This window comes from Bufo bufo, chromosome 2 (assembly GCF_905171765.1).
Source record: "Bufo bufo chromosome 2, aBufBuf1.1, whole genome shotgun sequence".
NCBI classification, from domain to species: Eukaryota; Metazoa; Chordata; class Amphibia; order Anura; family Bufonidae; genus Bufo; species Bufo bufo.
In genome coordinates this window covers 165,942,843-165,959,829 of record NC_053390.1, presented here as the reverse complement: position 1 = coordinate 165,959,829, position 16,987 = coordinate 165,942,843, and the positions used below count along the sequence as shown (strand labels likewise).

At 43.7% G+C, this 16,987-nt stretch overlaps 1 protein-coding gene across 4 annotated transcripts in view; it reads right to left on the bottom strand.

Annotated features, from left to right (window-relative positions):
- The window catches only part of YTHDC2 (YTH domain containing 2), a 143,393-nt gene that overhangs the window by 37,457 nt on the left and 88,949 nt on the right, over window positions 1-16,987 (bottom strand). For all 4 annotated transcript variants that reach the window (XM_040421635.1, XM_040421639.1, XM_040421638.1 and 1 more), the window contains exons 16-19: window positions 11,180-11,276; window positions 7,784-7,871; window positions 7,612-7,692; window positions 7,179-7,261 (exon numbers count right to left, since the gene is read on the bottom strand). In XM_040421635.1, the coding sequence (XP_040277569.1) occupies window positions 7,179-7,261; window positions 7,612-7,692; window positions 7,784-7,871; window positions 11,180-11,276 (349 nt within the window). The remainder of the gene's footprint in view (window positions 1-7,178; window positions 7,262-7,611; window positions 7,693-7,783; window positions 7,872-11,179; window positions 11,277-16,987) is intronic.

Genomic DNA, 16,987 nt, shown 5'->3' with positions numbered 1-16,987 from the left:
TGTGAATTTCCGCTTTTTGAAGCAGCTCTGACTTTCTGAGCACCTGTCATGTTTCCTGAGGTTCTACAATGCCCAGACAGTACAAACACCCCACAAATGACCCCATTTCGGAAAGTAGACACCCTAAGGTATTCGCTGATGGGCATAGTGAGTTCATAGAACTTTTTATTTTTTGTCACAAGTTAGCGGAAAATGATGATTTTTTTTTTTTTTTTCTTACAAAGTCTCATATTCCACTAACTTGTGACAAAAAATAAAAAAACTTCCATGAACTCACTATGCCCATCAGCGAATACCTTGGGGTGTCTTCTTTCCAAAATGGGGTCACTTGTGGGGTAGTTATACTGCCCTGGCATTCTAGGGGCCCAAATGTGTGATAAGGAGTTTGAAATCAAATTCTGTAAAAAATGGCCGGTGAAATCCGAAAGGTGCTCTTTGGAATGTGGGCCCCTTTGCCCACCTAGGCTGCAAAAAAGTGTCACACATGTGGTATCTCCGTATTCAGGAGAAGTTGGGGAATGTGTTTTGGGGTGTCATTTTGCATATACCCATGCTGGGTGAGATAAATATCTTGGTCAAATGCCAACTTTGTATAAAAAAATGGGAAAAGTTGTCTTTTGCCAAGATATTTCTCTCACCCAGCATGGGTATATGTAAAATGACACCCCAAAACACATTCCCCAACTTCTCCTGAATACGGAGATACCACATGTGTGACACTTTTTTGCAGCCTAGGTGGGCAAAGGGGCCCATATTCCAAAGAGCACCTTTCGGATTTCACTGGTCATTTTTTACAGAATTTGATTTCAAACTCCTTACCACACATTTGGGCCCCTAGAATGCCAGGGCAGTATAACTACCCCACAAGTGACCCCATTTTGGAAAGAAGACACCCCAAGGTATTCGCTGATGGGCATAGTGAGTTCATGGAAGTTTTTATTTTTTGTCACAAGTTAGTGGAATATGAGACTTTGTAAGGGAAAAAAATAAAAATAAAAAAATCATCATTTTCCGCTAACTTGTGACAAAAAATATAAAAGTCTAGGAACTCGCCATGCCCCTTGGGGTGTCTTCTTTCCAAAATGGGGTCACTTGTGGGGTAGTTATACTGCCCTGGCATTTTCCAGGGGCCCTAATGTGTGGTAAGTAGGTAAATGACCTGTGAAATCCTAAAGGTGCTCTTTGGAATGTGGGCCCCTTTGCCCACCTAGGCTGCAAAAAAGTGTCACACATGTGGTATCGCCGTATTCAGGAGAAGTTGGGCAATGTGTTTTGGGGTGTCTTTTTACATATACTCATGCTGGGTGAGAGAAATATCTCGGCAAAAGACAACTTTTCCCATTTTTTTATACAAAGTTGGCATTTGACCAAGATATTTATCTCACCCAGCATGGGTATATGTAAAATGACACCTCAAAACACATTGCCCAACTTCTCCTGAGTACGGCGATACCACATGTGTGACACTTTTTTGCAGCCTAGATGCGCAAAGGGGCCCACATTCATTTTATGATGGCATTTTTAGATATTTGGATCCCAGACTTCTTCTCACGCTTTAGGACCCCTAGAATGCCAGGGCAGTATAAATACCCCACATGTGACCCCATTTTGGAAAGAAGACACCCCTAGGTATTCAATGAGGGGCATGGCGAGTTCATAGAAATTTTTTTTTTTTGGCACAAGTTAGCAGAAATTGATATTTATTTATTTTTTCTCACAAAGTCTCCCTTTCCGCTAACTTGGGACAAAAATTTCAATCTTTCATGGACTCAATATGCCCCTCACGGAATACCTTGGGGTGTCTTCTTTCCGAAATGGGGTCACATGTGGGGTCTTTATACTGCCCTGACATTCTAGGGGCCCTAAAGCGTGAGAAGAAGTCTGTAATATAAATGTCTAAAAAAATTTACGCATTTGGATTCCGTGAGGGGTATGGTGAGTTCATGTGAGATTTTATTTTTTGACACAAGTTAGTGGAATATGAGACTTTGTAAGAAAAAATAAATAAATTTCCGCTAACTTGGGCCAAAAAAATGTCTGAATGGAGCCTTACAGGGGGGTGATCAATGACAGGGGGGTGATCAATGACAGGGGGGTGATCAATGACAGGGGGGTGATCAATGACAGGGGGGGTGATCAATGACAGGGGGGGTGATCAGGGAGTCTATATGGGGTGATCACCACAGTCATTGATCACGCCCCTGTAAGGCTCCATTCAGTTGTCCGTATGCGTTTTGCGGATCCGATCCATGTATCAGTGGATCCGAAAAATCATGCGGACGTCTGAATGGAGCTTTACAGGGGGGTAATCAATGACAGGGGGGTGATCAGGGAGTCTATATGGGGTGATCACCACAGTCATTGATCACGCCCCTGTAAGGCTCCATTCAGACGTCCGTATGCGTTTTGCGGATCCGATCCATCTATCAGTGGATCCGTAAAAATCATGCGGACGTCTGAATGGAGCTTTACAGGGGGGTAATCAATGACAGGGGGGTGATCAGGGAGTCTATATGGGGTGATCACCACAGTCATTGATCACGCCCCTGTAAGGCTCCATTAAGACGTCCGTATGCGTTTTGCGGATCCGATCCATCTATCAGTGGATCCGTAAAAATCATGCGGACATCTGAATGGAGCTTTACAGGGGGGTGATCAATGACAGGGGGGTAATCAATGACAGGGGGGTGATCAGGGAGTCTATATGGGGTGATCAGGGGTGATCAAGGGTGAATAAGGGGTTAATAAGTGACAGGGGGGGGGGGGTGTAGTGTAGTGGTGCTTGGTGCAACATATTACTGAGCTACCTGTGTCCTCTGGTGGTCAATCCAAACAAAGGGGACCACCAGAGGACCAGGTAGCAGGTATATTAGACGCTGTTATCAAAACAGCGTCTAATATACCTGTTAGGGGTTAAAAAAATCGCATCTCCAGCCTGCCAGCGAACGATCGCCGCTGGCAGGCTGGAGATCCACTCTCTTACCTTCCGTTCCTGTGAGCGCGCGCGTTCAAAGGAAATCTCGGCTCACGAGAGATGACGCCAATCGGCGTTAGCGTAGCCTGGGGGAGCCGCAGAGATGACGCCTTTCGGCGTTAGCTTAGCGGCAAGTGGTTAAAGGGGATTTTCCAGTTTCCATCAACCCCCCTTTCATGTAATCTAATGTTTGCCCATCTTTAACTTTGCAACATATTATAATTTCCCAAATCCTTGCTATCTCAGGACACAGTAGAGACCAGACCAAGCTGCATGTGAATGGATGTGACGTCACAGAAAGATGCAGTCAGAAGAGCAGATAGAGTCATGTGACTTTATTCTGGATCGGCAGACAGTATGGATTCAGGTAATTACAATCCATTGCAAAGTGAGAGATGGACAAACATTAGATTAAATGGAACCCAAAATATCCCTTTAACTTAAAAGCTGTTTTAATGTTTTTATGGAGACTTACTGGCAATGCTTCATCGTATGGAGACTTAGCCGGTAATGCTCCATGGGAAAATAATATGCAAGGATGTATCTCCCAGGGAGAGAGAACCATCTCGCCAGTGCCGCTCTTTGGACGTGGTTCCCTACGAGTCATATTATTTTCCAATGGGGCACTGTCACTAAGTCTCCATACTAGGGCTGCACGATATGGGAATTTTGTGCGATTGCGATTAGGGCCCTAAAAATTGCGATAACGATATGCAATGCGATATTTTAAGGGAATTGTGCTAAAGGTCTATTTGCTTGGATTTTCCCATATGAGCCGCTGACGCGGCTGGGTATGACATAGTTATGGGGGATCTGTGGATGATGCACTGTTATGGGGTATCTGTGGATGATGCACTGTTATGGGGGATCTGTGGATGATGCACTGTTATGGGGGGATCTGTGGATGATGCACTGTTATGGGGGATCTGTGGATGATGCACTGTTATGGGGGATCTGTGGATGATGCACTGTTATGGGGGATCTGTGGATGATGCACTGTTATGGGGGATCTGTGGATGACGCACTGTTATGGGGGATCTGTGGATGACGCACTGTTATGGGGGATCTGTGGATGACGCACTGTTATGTGGGGGATCTGTGGATGACGCTGTTATGTGGGGGATCTGTGGATGACGCTGTTATGTGGGGGATCTGTGGATGACGCTGTTATGTGGGGGATCTGTGGATGACGCTGTTATGTGGGGGATCTGTGGATGACGCTGTTATGTGGGGGATCTGTGGATGACGCTGTTATGTGGGGGATCTGTGGATGACGCTGTTATGTGGGGGATCTGTGGATGACGCTGTTATGTGGGGGATCTGTGGATGACGCTGTTATGTGGGGGATCTGTGGATGACGCTGTTATGTGGGGGATCTGTGGATGACGCTGTTATGTGGGGGATCTGTGGATGACGCTGTTATGTGGGGGATCTGTGGATGACGCTGTTATGTGGGGGATCTGTGGATGACGCTGTTATGTGGGGGATCTGTGGATGACGCTGTTATGTGGGGGATCTGTGGATGACGCTGTTATGGTGGATCTGTGGATGACACTGTTATGGGGGATCTGTGGATGACACTGTTATGGGGGATCTGTGGATGACACTGTTATGGGGGATCTGTGGATGACACTGTTATGGGGGATCTGTGGATGACACTGTTATGGGGGATCTGTGGATGACACTGTTATGGGGGATCTGTGGATGACACTGTTATGGGGGATCTGTGGATGACACTGTTATGGGGGATCTGTGGATGACACTGTTATGGGGGATCTGTGGATGACACTTATGTGGGGGATCCGTGGATGACACTGTTATGGGGGATCTGTGGATGACACTGTTATGGGGGATCTGTGGATGACACTGTTATGGGGGATCTGTGGATGACACTGTTATGGGGGATCTGTGGATGACACTGTTATGGGGGATCTGTGGATGACACTGTTATGGGGGATCTGTGGATGACACTTATGTGGGGGATCCGTGGATGACACTGTTATGTGGGGGATCTGTGGAGGACGCTGTTATGTGGGGGATCTGTGGAGGACGCTGTTATGTGGGGGATCTGTGAAGGACGCTGTTATGTGGGGGATCTGTGGAGGACGCTGTTATGTGGGGGATCTGTGGAGGACGCTGTTATGTGGGGGATCTGTGGAGGACGCTGTTATGTGGGGGATCTGTGGAGGACACTTATGTGGGGGATCTGTGGAGGACACTTATGTGGGGGATCTGTGGAGGACACTTATGTGGGGGATCTGTGGAGGACACTTATGTGGGGGATCTGTGGAGGACACTTATGTGGGGGATCTGTGGAGGACACTGTTATGGGGGACCTGTGGATGACGCTGTTATGGGGTGGATCTGTGGATGGCACTGTTATAGGGGATGTGTGCTATGACACATAGGGCCATGAGGGGGGCCAGCATAAGACACATATAGCATCTTATGCTGGTCCCCCTCATGGCCCTATGTGTCCCCTCATGTGTCCTAAACTGCACACATAACTGGCTTTGTGTGTAAAGTATTTTACTACTGTCTGAAACAAGCTCTCTCCTATTGATAAAATGGCCAGCCTCTGTACTCACTTTCACTATGAATGCTCCTCCCACTTAATTCAGGAAGCAGGAGCAAGACTAAGTGACGTCAGTCACATGCCGGCCGGCCAGCTCGCTGCAGTGCATTTATAGTGAAAGTGAGTACATAGGCTGGCCATTTTATCAATAGGAGAGAGCTTGTTTCAGACAGTAGTAAAATACTTTACACACAAAGCCAGTTATGTGCGCGGGGCCACTTCATATATAATCGCATCATTTTCGGGTCGGCCAAATCGCCATATCGCATTTGGCGATTATCGCGATTCGATTATTTTTTCAATATATCGTGCAGCCCTACTCCGTACACAACTGGTCACTTTAAAGAGAGGCAGTAACCTGCCTAAGTTGCTTCCAAGGCATCTCACTCAACCATCCAGAATCCTACTCCATATAGATGAGCTGTCTGTGGATAGATATTTGGCTTGGTTATTTTATCTTGTCATGTCCCAAGGCTTGTTAAAAAGTCAGACTTTGATTCATAGGGAGCCACTTCCAAAAGGTGGCATTAGTGAGATGGTACTCTTTCCCTGAGAGATAACTCTTTACATTATGTTATTCTGAAAAGACAGAATATAGCTAGTACCAGACAACGAAGAGATTTTTAATTAATACAGAATTATCCATTATGGTTTAATATAAAATTTATATACTGGAAGGACATCAGCCACAAATGCGGTTATAATTTCGATTCCTCTGGATAAATAGAGTTAAAAAAGTTAAAGAGGACCTATAACTGGCAGTCCCTCCTTTCTCTTTATACAGCATAGCTTACATGCTTTTTATACTCTAACTAGCCAGATGTTGTTCGTTATCATGATCTGAGCAACAAGGTGGCTCAGTGGTTAGCACTGGTGCCTTGCAGCTCTGGGGACCTAGGCCCGAATCCAACCAAGGACAACATCTGCATGGAGTTTGTAGGTTCTCCCCGTGTTTTCTCCCACACTCCAAAGACATACTGATAGGGAACTTAGATTGTGAGCCCAATTGGGGACAGTTGGTTGCTAATGTCTGTAAAGCTCTGCTGAATATAGTAGCGCTATATAAGTGCATAAAATAAATAAATATCTTGTTGATTAGGAGAAAAACAGCGCATCTGCACTACTGCATAACGAAAATGAAGAAGGGGCTGTCAGGGATTGCTGGGAGTACTCAGAGGGGGTCATTTATTATACAGAAATAGGCCTATATTAGGTGTATTTGGTGTTGCAACTTTCCCCCGTTTTCCCCGGGTCTAAAAAAGTGGGCGTGGCATGAACTGGGAAGGGGATTGGCCAGCAGGTTCATCTCGTTCATCATTTCCTATGCCTGTTTTAGGCGTAGAAAATGGTCTAAATGTAAGACAGCAAGGAAGCTATGTTACATTCAGACTGGCGCTGGATGCGCCGAAGTTATGTACAGGCCAGCGCCTCTTCATAACGTCGACAGATTCACCACCAGATATAGGGGTTATTAAGACCGGCGTTTTATGACCCCTATAGCCTCCTTATGTCCCTATAGTGACATAAAACGTTTGATAAATGTCCCTTACTGTGTGTGACATGGTCTTTTTTCAACCTTCCTATGCAAGCTTTTGTCTACACTTAACAATACTAAATAATAAAACATACCTTCCTTTCCTCTGAATGGCACTGGCTTTAGAAATCCAAACCATTTTAAGCATCGTCACATGGTTCAGAGCATCATAAGATTTCTGTCAAATAAAATAAACAATCAGATGCAGTATCAGTAGTACAGTAGGAGAACTTGGTTGGCACTCATTTACTGTAGCTCCACTTACTGTATGTGCCCAAACATAAAATTGTTAATGCAATCGTTCGGGCACATAGTTATATTATTGGCAGCAGAACATCCCTTTTTACACAAAGTGATGTGCTGCCAACAAGCGAAGAGTTATAATGCTGCATTAAAGGTGACGGAGAGCAAATTTACATGGGGCAGCAATCAGGGATATGAACATTCATAGGGATGATCGTTTTCAATCATAAAACCGTGCTGGTTTTTGATACTTTGGCAGTATATATTTCTCCCTGCCATGCTTACCTCTTTCACTTTGCCAGAGTCTATCACAAACACCACATCATTTACTGTGATACTGGTCTCTGCTATATTTGTTGAAAGTATCTACAGAACATACAGAAAACATTAATGTTACAACAGAGTTCCACACTTTCACATAAATCCAGAAGTTTTGTTCATAAAAAAATCTACATACAATTTTGCGAATACCAGCTGGTGGAGTCTTTAAGACCTTCCTCTGGTCAGCAGTTTGCATGTTTGAGTGCAGCATGAAGATTTGATATCTGTAAAAAGCATAAACCAAACTAAAATATAGCTAATCCACCTTTAGAAACAAATGCTTAAATTCAATGGGCAACTGTTATCTAAGGAAATGCTATATGCACTTTTCTTATGCGCAAAAATAAACAAACATAGATCTGAGGATTCAAACGGCAACAATCCAAATTGATTAGGGCGAAAGAAAAATACATTATTTGCTAAAATACTTTTTAACGGTATACTGTGTCAATCAAAGTGGAGAGGGTTCAGCAGTTGCAGAGAGAGCAGAGCCTCTCGGTGTAACGGCACTTATGAACATGGGACCAACACAGATGCCTTCAGCTGCCAAGTGCACATGTAACAGGTCAGCCAGTTTCGTAGGTACAAATCTGCTGACAGATGCCCTTTAAACCCGAGACTCTGCAGATTTTATTGTGGTAAATGTTAGTAAACTGATGTTGACCCTGACAATAACCTAAACTCCTGATCTAACTGTTCTGGTCTTTAAGTCTATTGATCTGACTGAAATCTGTCTAATCTTCCAAAAATGTATTTGACCTGCTAAGTTTTAGAATGTAGCACATGCACCCTGTAAGCTGTGATGAGACAAACCAACCAATTTAGGGAATAGGTCAGTTTTATTTTGGTGAAACAGGTTATTTTTCTCTTATAAATTACCCAAATTCTAACAAATATCTGTTTGAGTAAACGGACAACTTCAACCATACACACATCAGTGCCAATATGCATTCTAGACAAACATCTGCACTTGTGAAGTGAATTCCATATTGTGTTAGGACTGGCCACCATATAAGTTCCCAGTCCTATTTAGTTCCAGATGGTTTTCAGTATGGGTACTGCACGAGTTTCAAAGTATTTCCTACTGTAATGTACTGTACTTCTAAACCAGTCCTCCTCGACAACAATTTAGGGGGGAAATGATACATATATGCAGCACCCAATGAGTTTTTTCATGCCTTAATGAACACTAATGCATTTTTTAATCTTTATTAATTTTTATGGTGGAAAATCTGCATCCACACCACACACATAAGACCATGACCCTATTTTTAATTTACAACACCACCTCTATACCAATTATAGCCCCTCCATTACAGTGGTATAACCAGGGCTGTGGAGTCGGTAGACAAATGCTCCGACTCAGACTCCTCAGTTTTTGGTACTTCCGACTCCCCGACTCCAACTCCTCTGTATTTAATATGTGAATGTATTTTATACATTCCTTGAAGGAAAGAAAGGCAACATACATGTCATTACCACAGAACTACTGGCTAGGAAGCCGCTGCCTTCTCCTTCGTGTGCTGATCTTCTACTGAAGATAGGGCAGTGGGAGGATCCAGGACGGGGCAGGGAAGGGGCATTTATTTTAAAACCTGATTTCCGTAGTAGAATCCCATAGTCATGTTTAAAGTTTAAGCTAACAATATGAGTTTACAAGTTTTTATAGCCTTAGCTGAATGACAGCAGTTTTTCAAATGGTTTACAGCAGGCATCCTCAAACTGCGGCTCTCCAGCTGTTGTAAAACTACAACTCCCACAATGCCCCGCTGTAGGCTGATACCTGGAGGCTGTTCGGGCATGCAGTTTGAGGATGCCTGGTTTACAGCTTCAGTCTTGAACTATTGACTATCCATTCCCTTCACTTATACAAGTGTCTCTAGTCCTGCAAAACACATATTTACTTAATCCCTTATCAGTGAGAGGCTAGGTTAACCATGGGCGTTGCGTTCCCTGTAACAGCGGAACACAACACAATGGACAGTATAAGTATTACCGCTCCTTAACTGTGCGTTGCGTGCCATATAGTGAAGCATATGAAAAGCATGCTTCTTCACGGTCACTTAACATGTTCATTTTGCGGTAACATGACGCACTGCATGCATTGGCCTTTATTCTTACAGTAGAGAAGTAATTAATTACAACTTTTTGTAAATTGGGACATATAAACTTGCCTTTTTTTTTTTTATTCCAACTTAAATTTAGTAGGAGTCCGAGTCGGTTCATAACTGTACCACCCAGAACCAGAACACAGCAGTAATACTATCATATGCATAAGATGAAGACAAGCGGAAAACTGCAGAGTAATCAAGATCAATGCCGAATCCCAGGACAACAGTGAACTACAGAAACCCATCCACTGATCTTTTTAATAAGCTAAAGGCAACAAAGACAGCTTTTCTTTCAGACAATTTTCATAAATCTGTCCTATGTCTCTTATCTGCTGTAGTAATCTGGCATGTTGAAGATAAGACTGTTCATACTAATGATCTGATACAAGACTGACCAGCCGCAATCTGGACTATACTATTGTTATGTGGAAGACTATCTTTAAGATGGCCATAGACATGAGATATTTATCTGCCGACCACTGTCAGATCCAAGTCAATTTATTGAGATCTACTTATAATCTGGTATCTGTGGTGGTCATACACACACGATTAAAGGGAATCTGCCACCACGATCTTGGACTATTACTTGCAGTACTACAAAAGTGGTACTGCAGATAAGGAGCCCAGATTTAGGTTTTTATTTTCCTCTTGCCCCCGATCACCTGCTGTCAGTGCTCAAAACTGCAATGAAGTGGCTAATAACATGGATAGTTTTATCCCTTAAAAATCTAAGGGGAGATCTATCATCTCCGTTGAGCCAAATTTTTCCCTAAAGGGGCGTGGCAATGACAGGAAGGGGCGTGGTCAGCCACCCAGACAAATTTATCTTCAGATACACCAATTTTCAGGTGCAAATGAAGCCAGAAATCTATGGCAGCTCCAAGCTGCCATAGATTTCTGTTTAGGCACAGGGACTGCAGGAGGATGCGCCTAATTTATGACAAGGCATGTGCCTCATCATAAATTAGTTGCATCCTCCAACAACGCAGAGGATATTAAGATAAATCTCCCCCCTTAAGGGCCCTTTACATGGGCCAAGAATCCCAAAGATTATCTGGCGGTGTAAATGTACCGCTGATTACCTGATGAATGAGCAAAACATTCATTCATTGGGTAATCTGATGATTTGTGCACACACAAAAATCGTTGTTTGCCGGCAGCAGATTGTGCTGTGTAAACATAATCTGCTGCCGTCAAACAAAGAGTCAGTATGGGGAAGAGCGATGGCAGTATTGATCGCTCCCCCTTATACTCTGGAGGAGATCCCTGTTTGTGAATCACCAGTGAGCAGAAGATTGTCGGGAAGGAACTCTTCCTTCCCGACAATCTGCTGCTCTGTCATCCCATGTAAAGGGACCTTTAGTTGTCTCGCATTATTAATTCTTATGTATCCTGCTTGACAATGTGAAAAAATTACTTACCTTTGAGAATTTTCAGCAAATCTCTTGTCATCATGCAAGATGCGATCTCTTAACCCTACTATTTCATCATATCCTGGGAGAAATATTAGTATGGCCCCTATGGAACAGAAAAATAAATGATCCAAATTAAGTTTATATACTTTGATATTTAATAGCTAACTAACTAATATTCAATGATTAAGCCATTTTTAATAAATAAGCATTGAAATACTATGACCACACTATCGCTTAGATACAATAGTTCTGGGTACAATTTACATGAGTCAGAAAAAAAGGGGGAATTTATTATGAGAGGAATATTTGAAGTCAGTTTTGCAGGAGTTTGTGTTGCAGTACTTTATGCCACATGTATCAAATGTCGCACATTGTAGGGTTGTTGCGGGTATCGAAATATCAATACCCAATCAATACTTTTGTCCCAGTATTGGTTCGGTACCGGGATTTGCCTTTTATCAATACCAGGCTGCGCTACTGCGCAGCCCAGTATCAGAGAACATGGAGCGCGCAGAGAACATGGAGCGCGCTGATTCCCTTAGCAGCACAGGGGAGAAGGAGTCACTCTCTCCCTCCCTCTGTGCCGCCACTGCCAATGAGGAGAGAGACGGGCGGAGGAGAGAGACGGGCGGAGGAGGAGCAGGCACACTGCGCCACCAATGAAAATTAACGTCTAATACAGATACAGGAGGCGGGTGCGATGGCAAAATCACATAGCGTGCACCCGACCTCTGACAGTGAGCTGGGTGCCGCACCTGAGGGGTTAACTTCAGCAGATCGCAGCGCCCTATCATAGAGGTCGGGTGCCGGCTATGCGATTCTGCCGCTGCACCCGCCTCCTGGATCTGTATTAGACGTTAACTATCATTGGTGGCGCAGTGCACCCTCCCCAGTATTAAAAACATTGGTGGCGCAGTGCGTTCTCAACCCCCCCTCTAGTATTAGAGTAATTGGTGGCACAGGGCGCCCCCCTCCGCCAGTATTAAAATCATTGGTGGCAGTGGCCACAGGGTCCCCTTCCCTCCTCCTCATTGGTGGTACAGTTGCAGCTTCTGATCGGAGCCCCAGCAGTGTAATCCTGGGGCTCTGATCGTTTACCATGGCAGCCACGACGCTACTGAAGCTCTGGCTGCAATGGTAATCTCCCTGCGGCTGTGTGTACTATGCACAGGCCAGCAGAGAGAGTGTGAAGTCCTATTCACCCTAATAGAGCTCTATCAGGGTGATTAGGACAAGGGATGAAAATATCCCAGGTTCTGGCCCCTAAGGGAGGAAATAGTTATTAAATAAAAAGTAAAAAAAAAAACACCAAAATATTAAGAATAAATCACCCCCTTTCCCAATTTTACATATAAAATATATAAACAATAAATAAACATATCACATATTGCCATGTCCAAAAAGTCCAAACTATTAAAATATAAAAAAAATCTCCTATGCGGTGAACGCTGTAAGAGAAAAAAAAAATAATAAAAACTGCCCGATTCCCCATTTTTTTTAGTCACCTTGTCCCACCCCAAAAAAATAGGATAGGACTGTTCGATTATGGGCCAGACGTTCCATAAAATGCGGAATGCACGCGGCTTTTTTGGTATTTTATTTTTTCCACGTGATATCGAATGGTATCGAGTATCGCAATACTTTTTTATGGTATCGAAACCAAATCAAAATTTTGTTATCGCAACAACCCTAGCACATTGTTTATTAAATTTGTCTCGACCTTAAACCGAATATCTTTGTCTAGAAAATCTACTCTAGTTTTCCTTCTCCACCCTCCTGCTGGACTGAGATTGTGACTTTTTTGGTGACTTTTTAACCACCTCCGGACCGCCTAACGCACAGATGCGTCCGGAAGGTGGTTGATTCATTCCTCCTGGACGCATCCGTGCAACATCTCGCGAGACGCGAGATTTCCTGTGAACGCGCGCACACAGGCGCGCGCGCTCACAGGAACGGAAGGTAAGCGAGTGGATCTCCAGCCTGCCAGCGGCGATCGTTCGCTGGCAGGCTGGAGATGTGATTTTTTTAACCCCTAATAGGTATATTAGACGCTGTTTTGATAACAGCGTCTAATATACCTGCTACCTGGTCCTCTGGTGGTCCCTTTTGTTTGGATCGACCACCAGAGGACACAGGTAGCTCAGTAAAGTAGCACCAAACACCACTACACTACACTACACCCACCCCCCCCCGTCACTTATTAACCCCTTATGAACCAATGATCACCCCTGATCACCCCATATAGACTCCCTGATCACCCCCCTGTCATTGATCACCCTCCTGTCATTGATCACCCCCCTGTAAGGCTCCATTCAGATGTCCGTATGATTTTTACGGATCCACTGATACATGGATCGGATCCGCAAAACGCATACGGACGTCTGAATGGAGCCTTACAGGGGGGTGATCAATGACGGGGGTGATCACCCCATATAGACTCCCTGATCACCCCCCTGTCATTGATCACCCCCCTGTCATTGATCACCCCCCTGTAAGGCTGCATTCAGATGTCGTATGATTTTTACGGATCCACTGATACATGGATCGGATCCGCAAAACACATATGGACATCTGAATGGAGCCTTACAGGGGGGTGATCACCCCATATAGACTCCCTGATCACCCCCCTGTCATTGATCACCCCCCTGTCATTGATCACCCCCCTGTCATTGATCACCCCCCTGTAAGGCTGCATTCAGATGTCCGTATGATTTTTACGGATCCACTGATACATGGATCGGATCCGCAAAACACATACGGACATCTGAATGGAGCCTTATAGGGGGGTGATCAATGACAGGGGGGTGATCACCCCATAAAGACTCCCTGATCACCCCCCTGTCATTGATCACCCCCCTGTAAGGCTGCATTCAGATGTCCGTATGATTTTTACGGATCCACTGATACATGGATCGGATCCGCAAAACACATACGGACATCTGAATGGAGCCTTACAGGGGGGTGATCACCCCATATAGACTCCCTGATCACCCCCCTGTCATTGATCACCCCCCTGTAAGGCTGCATTCAGATGTCCGTATGATTTTTACGGATCCACTGATACATGGATCGGATCCGCAAAACACATACGGACATCTGAATGGAGCCTTATAGGGGGGTGATCAATGACAGGGGGGTGATCACCCCATATAGACTCCCTGATCACCCCCCTGTCATTGATCACCCCCCTGTAAGGCTCCATTCAGACCTTTTTTTTGGCCCAAGTTAGCGGAAATTATTATTTTTTTTCTTACAAAGTCTCATATTCCACTAACTTGTGTCAAAAAATAAAATCTCACATGAACTCACCATACCCCTCACGGAATCCAAATGCGTGAAATTTTTTAGACATTTATATTCCAGACTTCTTCTCACGCTTTAGGGGCCCTAGAATGCTAGGGCAGTATAAATACCCCACATGTGACCCCATTTCGGAAAGAAGACACCCCAAGGTATTCCGTGAGGGGCATATTGAGTCCATGAAAGATTGAAATTTTTGTCCCAAGTTAGCGGAAAGGGAGACTTTGTGAGAAAAAAAATAAAATATAAATTTCCGCTAACTTGTGCCAAAAAAAAAAAAATTCTATGAACTCGCCATGCCCCTCATTGAATACCTTGGGGTGTCTTCTTTCCAAAATGGGGTCACATGTGGGGTATTTATACTGCCCTGGCATTCTAGGGGCCCTAAAGCGTGAGAAGAAGTCTGGGATCCAAATGTCTAAAAATGCCCTCATAAAAGGAATTTGGGCCCCTTTGCGCATCTAGGCTGCAAAAAAGTGTCACACATCTGGTATCGCCGTACTCAGGAGAAGTTGGGCAATGTGTTTTGGGGTGTCATTTTACATATACCCATGCTGGGTGAGATAAATATCTTGGTCAAATGCCAACTTTGTATAAAAAAAATGGGAAAAGTTGTCTTTTGCCGAGATATTTCTCTCACCCAGCATGAGTATATGTAAAAAGACACCCCAAAACACATTGCCCAACTTCTCCTGAATACGGCGATACCACATGTGTGACACTTTTTTGCAGCCTAGGTGGGCAAAGGGGACCACATTCCAAAGAGCACCTTTAGGATTTCACAGGTCATTTACCTACTTACCACACATTAGGGCCCCTAGAATGCCAGGGCAGTATAACTACCCCACAAGTGACCCCATTTTGGAAAGAAGACACCCCAAGGTATTCCGTGAGGGGCATGGCGAGTTCCTAGAATTTTATATTTTTTGTCACAAGTTAGCGGAAAATTATGATTTATTTATTTTTTTTTTTTCCTTACAAAGTCTCATATTCCACTAGCTTGTGATAAAAAATAAAAAACTTCCATGAACTCACTATGCCCAACACGAAATACCTTGGGGTGTCTTCTTTCCAAAATGGGGTCATTTGTGGGGTAGTTATACTGCCCTGGCATTTTAGAGGCCGAATGCGTGAGAAGTGGTTTGAAATCAAAATCTGTAAAAAATGGCCGGTGAAATCCTAAAGGTGCTCTTTGGAATGTGGGCCCCTTTGCCCACCTAGGCTGCAAAAAAGTGTCACACATCTGGTATCCCCGTACTCAGGAGAAGTTGGGCAATGTGTTTTGGGGTGTCTTTTTACATATACCCATGCTGGGTGAGAGAAATATCTTGGTAAAAGACAACTTTTCCCATTTTTTTATACAAAGTTGGCATTTGACCGAGATATTTATCTCACCCAGCATGGGTATATGTAAAATGACACCCCAAAAGACATTGCCCAACTTCTCCTGAGTACGGGGATACCAGATGTGTGACACTTTTTTGCAGCCTAGGTGGGCAAAGGGGCCCACATTTCAAAGAGCACCTTTCGGATTTCACCGGCCATTTTTTACAGATTTTGATTTCAAACTACTTACCACACATTAGGGCCCCTAGAATCCCAGGGCAGTGTAACTACCCCACAAGTGACCCCATTTTGGAAAGAAGACACCCCAATGTATTCGCTGATGGGCATAGTGAGTTCATAGAAGTTTTTATTTTTTGTCACAAGTTAGTGGAATATGAGACTTTGTAAGGAAAAAAAAAAAAAAATCATCATTTTCCGCTAAATTGTGACAAAAAATAAAAAGTTCTATGAACTCACTATGCCCATCAGCGAATACCTTAGGGTGTCTACTTTCCGAAATGGGGTCATTTGTGGGGTGTTTGTACTGTCTGGCCATTGTAGAACCTCAGGAAACATGACAGGTGCTCAGAAAGTCAGAGCTGCTTCAAAAAGCGGAAATTCACATTTTTGTACCATAGTTTGTAAACGCTATAACTTTTACCCAAACCATTTTTTTTTTACCCAAACATTTTTTTTTTATCAAAGACATGTAGAACAATAAATTTAGAGAAAAATTTATATATGGATGTCATTTTTTTGCAAAATTTTACAACTGAAAGTGAAAAATGTCATTTTTTTGCAAAAAAATCGTTAAATTTCGATTAATAACAAAAAAAGTTAAAATGTCAGCAGCAATGAAATACCACCAAATGAAAGCTCTATTAGTGAGAAGAAAAGGAGGTAAAATTCATTTGGGTGGTAAGTTGCATGACCGAGCAATAAACGGTTAAAGTAGTGTAGGTCAGAAGTGTAAAAAGTGGCCTGGGTGTTTAAGCTAAGGGGGCTGAGGTGGTTAAAACAGTCTCCGTGATACATCTGGATAGAAAGTCCGTAACATAGCTAACCACACCCACTTTCCCACCCATATTTCAAAACTGGAGTGAGTGGTGTAAAAATGCAAAAAGTCACAACATTTTTGTGAGAGTCCAAAAAATTGCAAAAACACAGAGTTAAAGCATGATACATCAG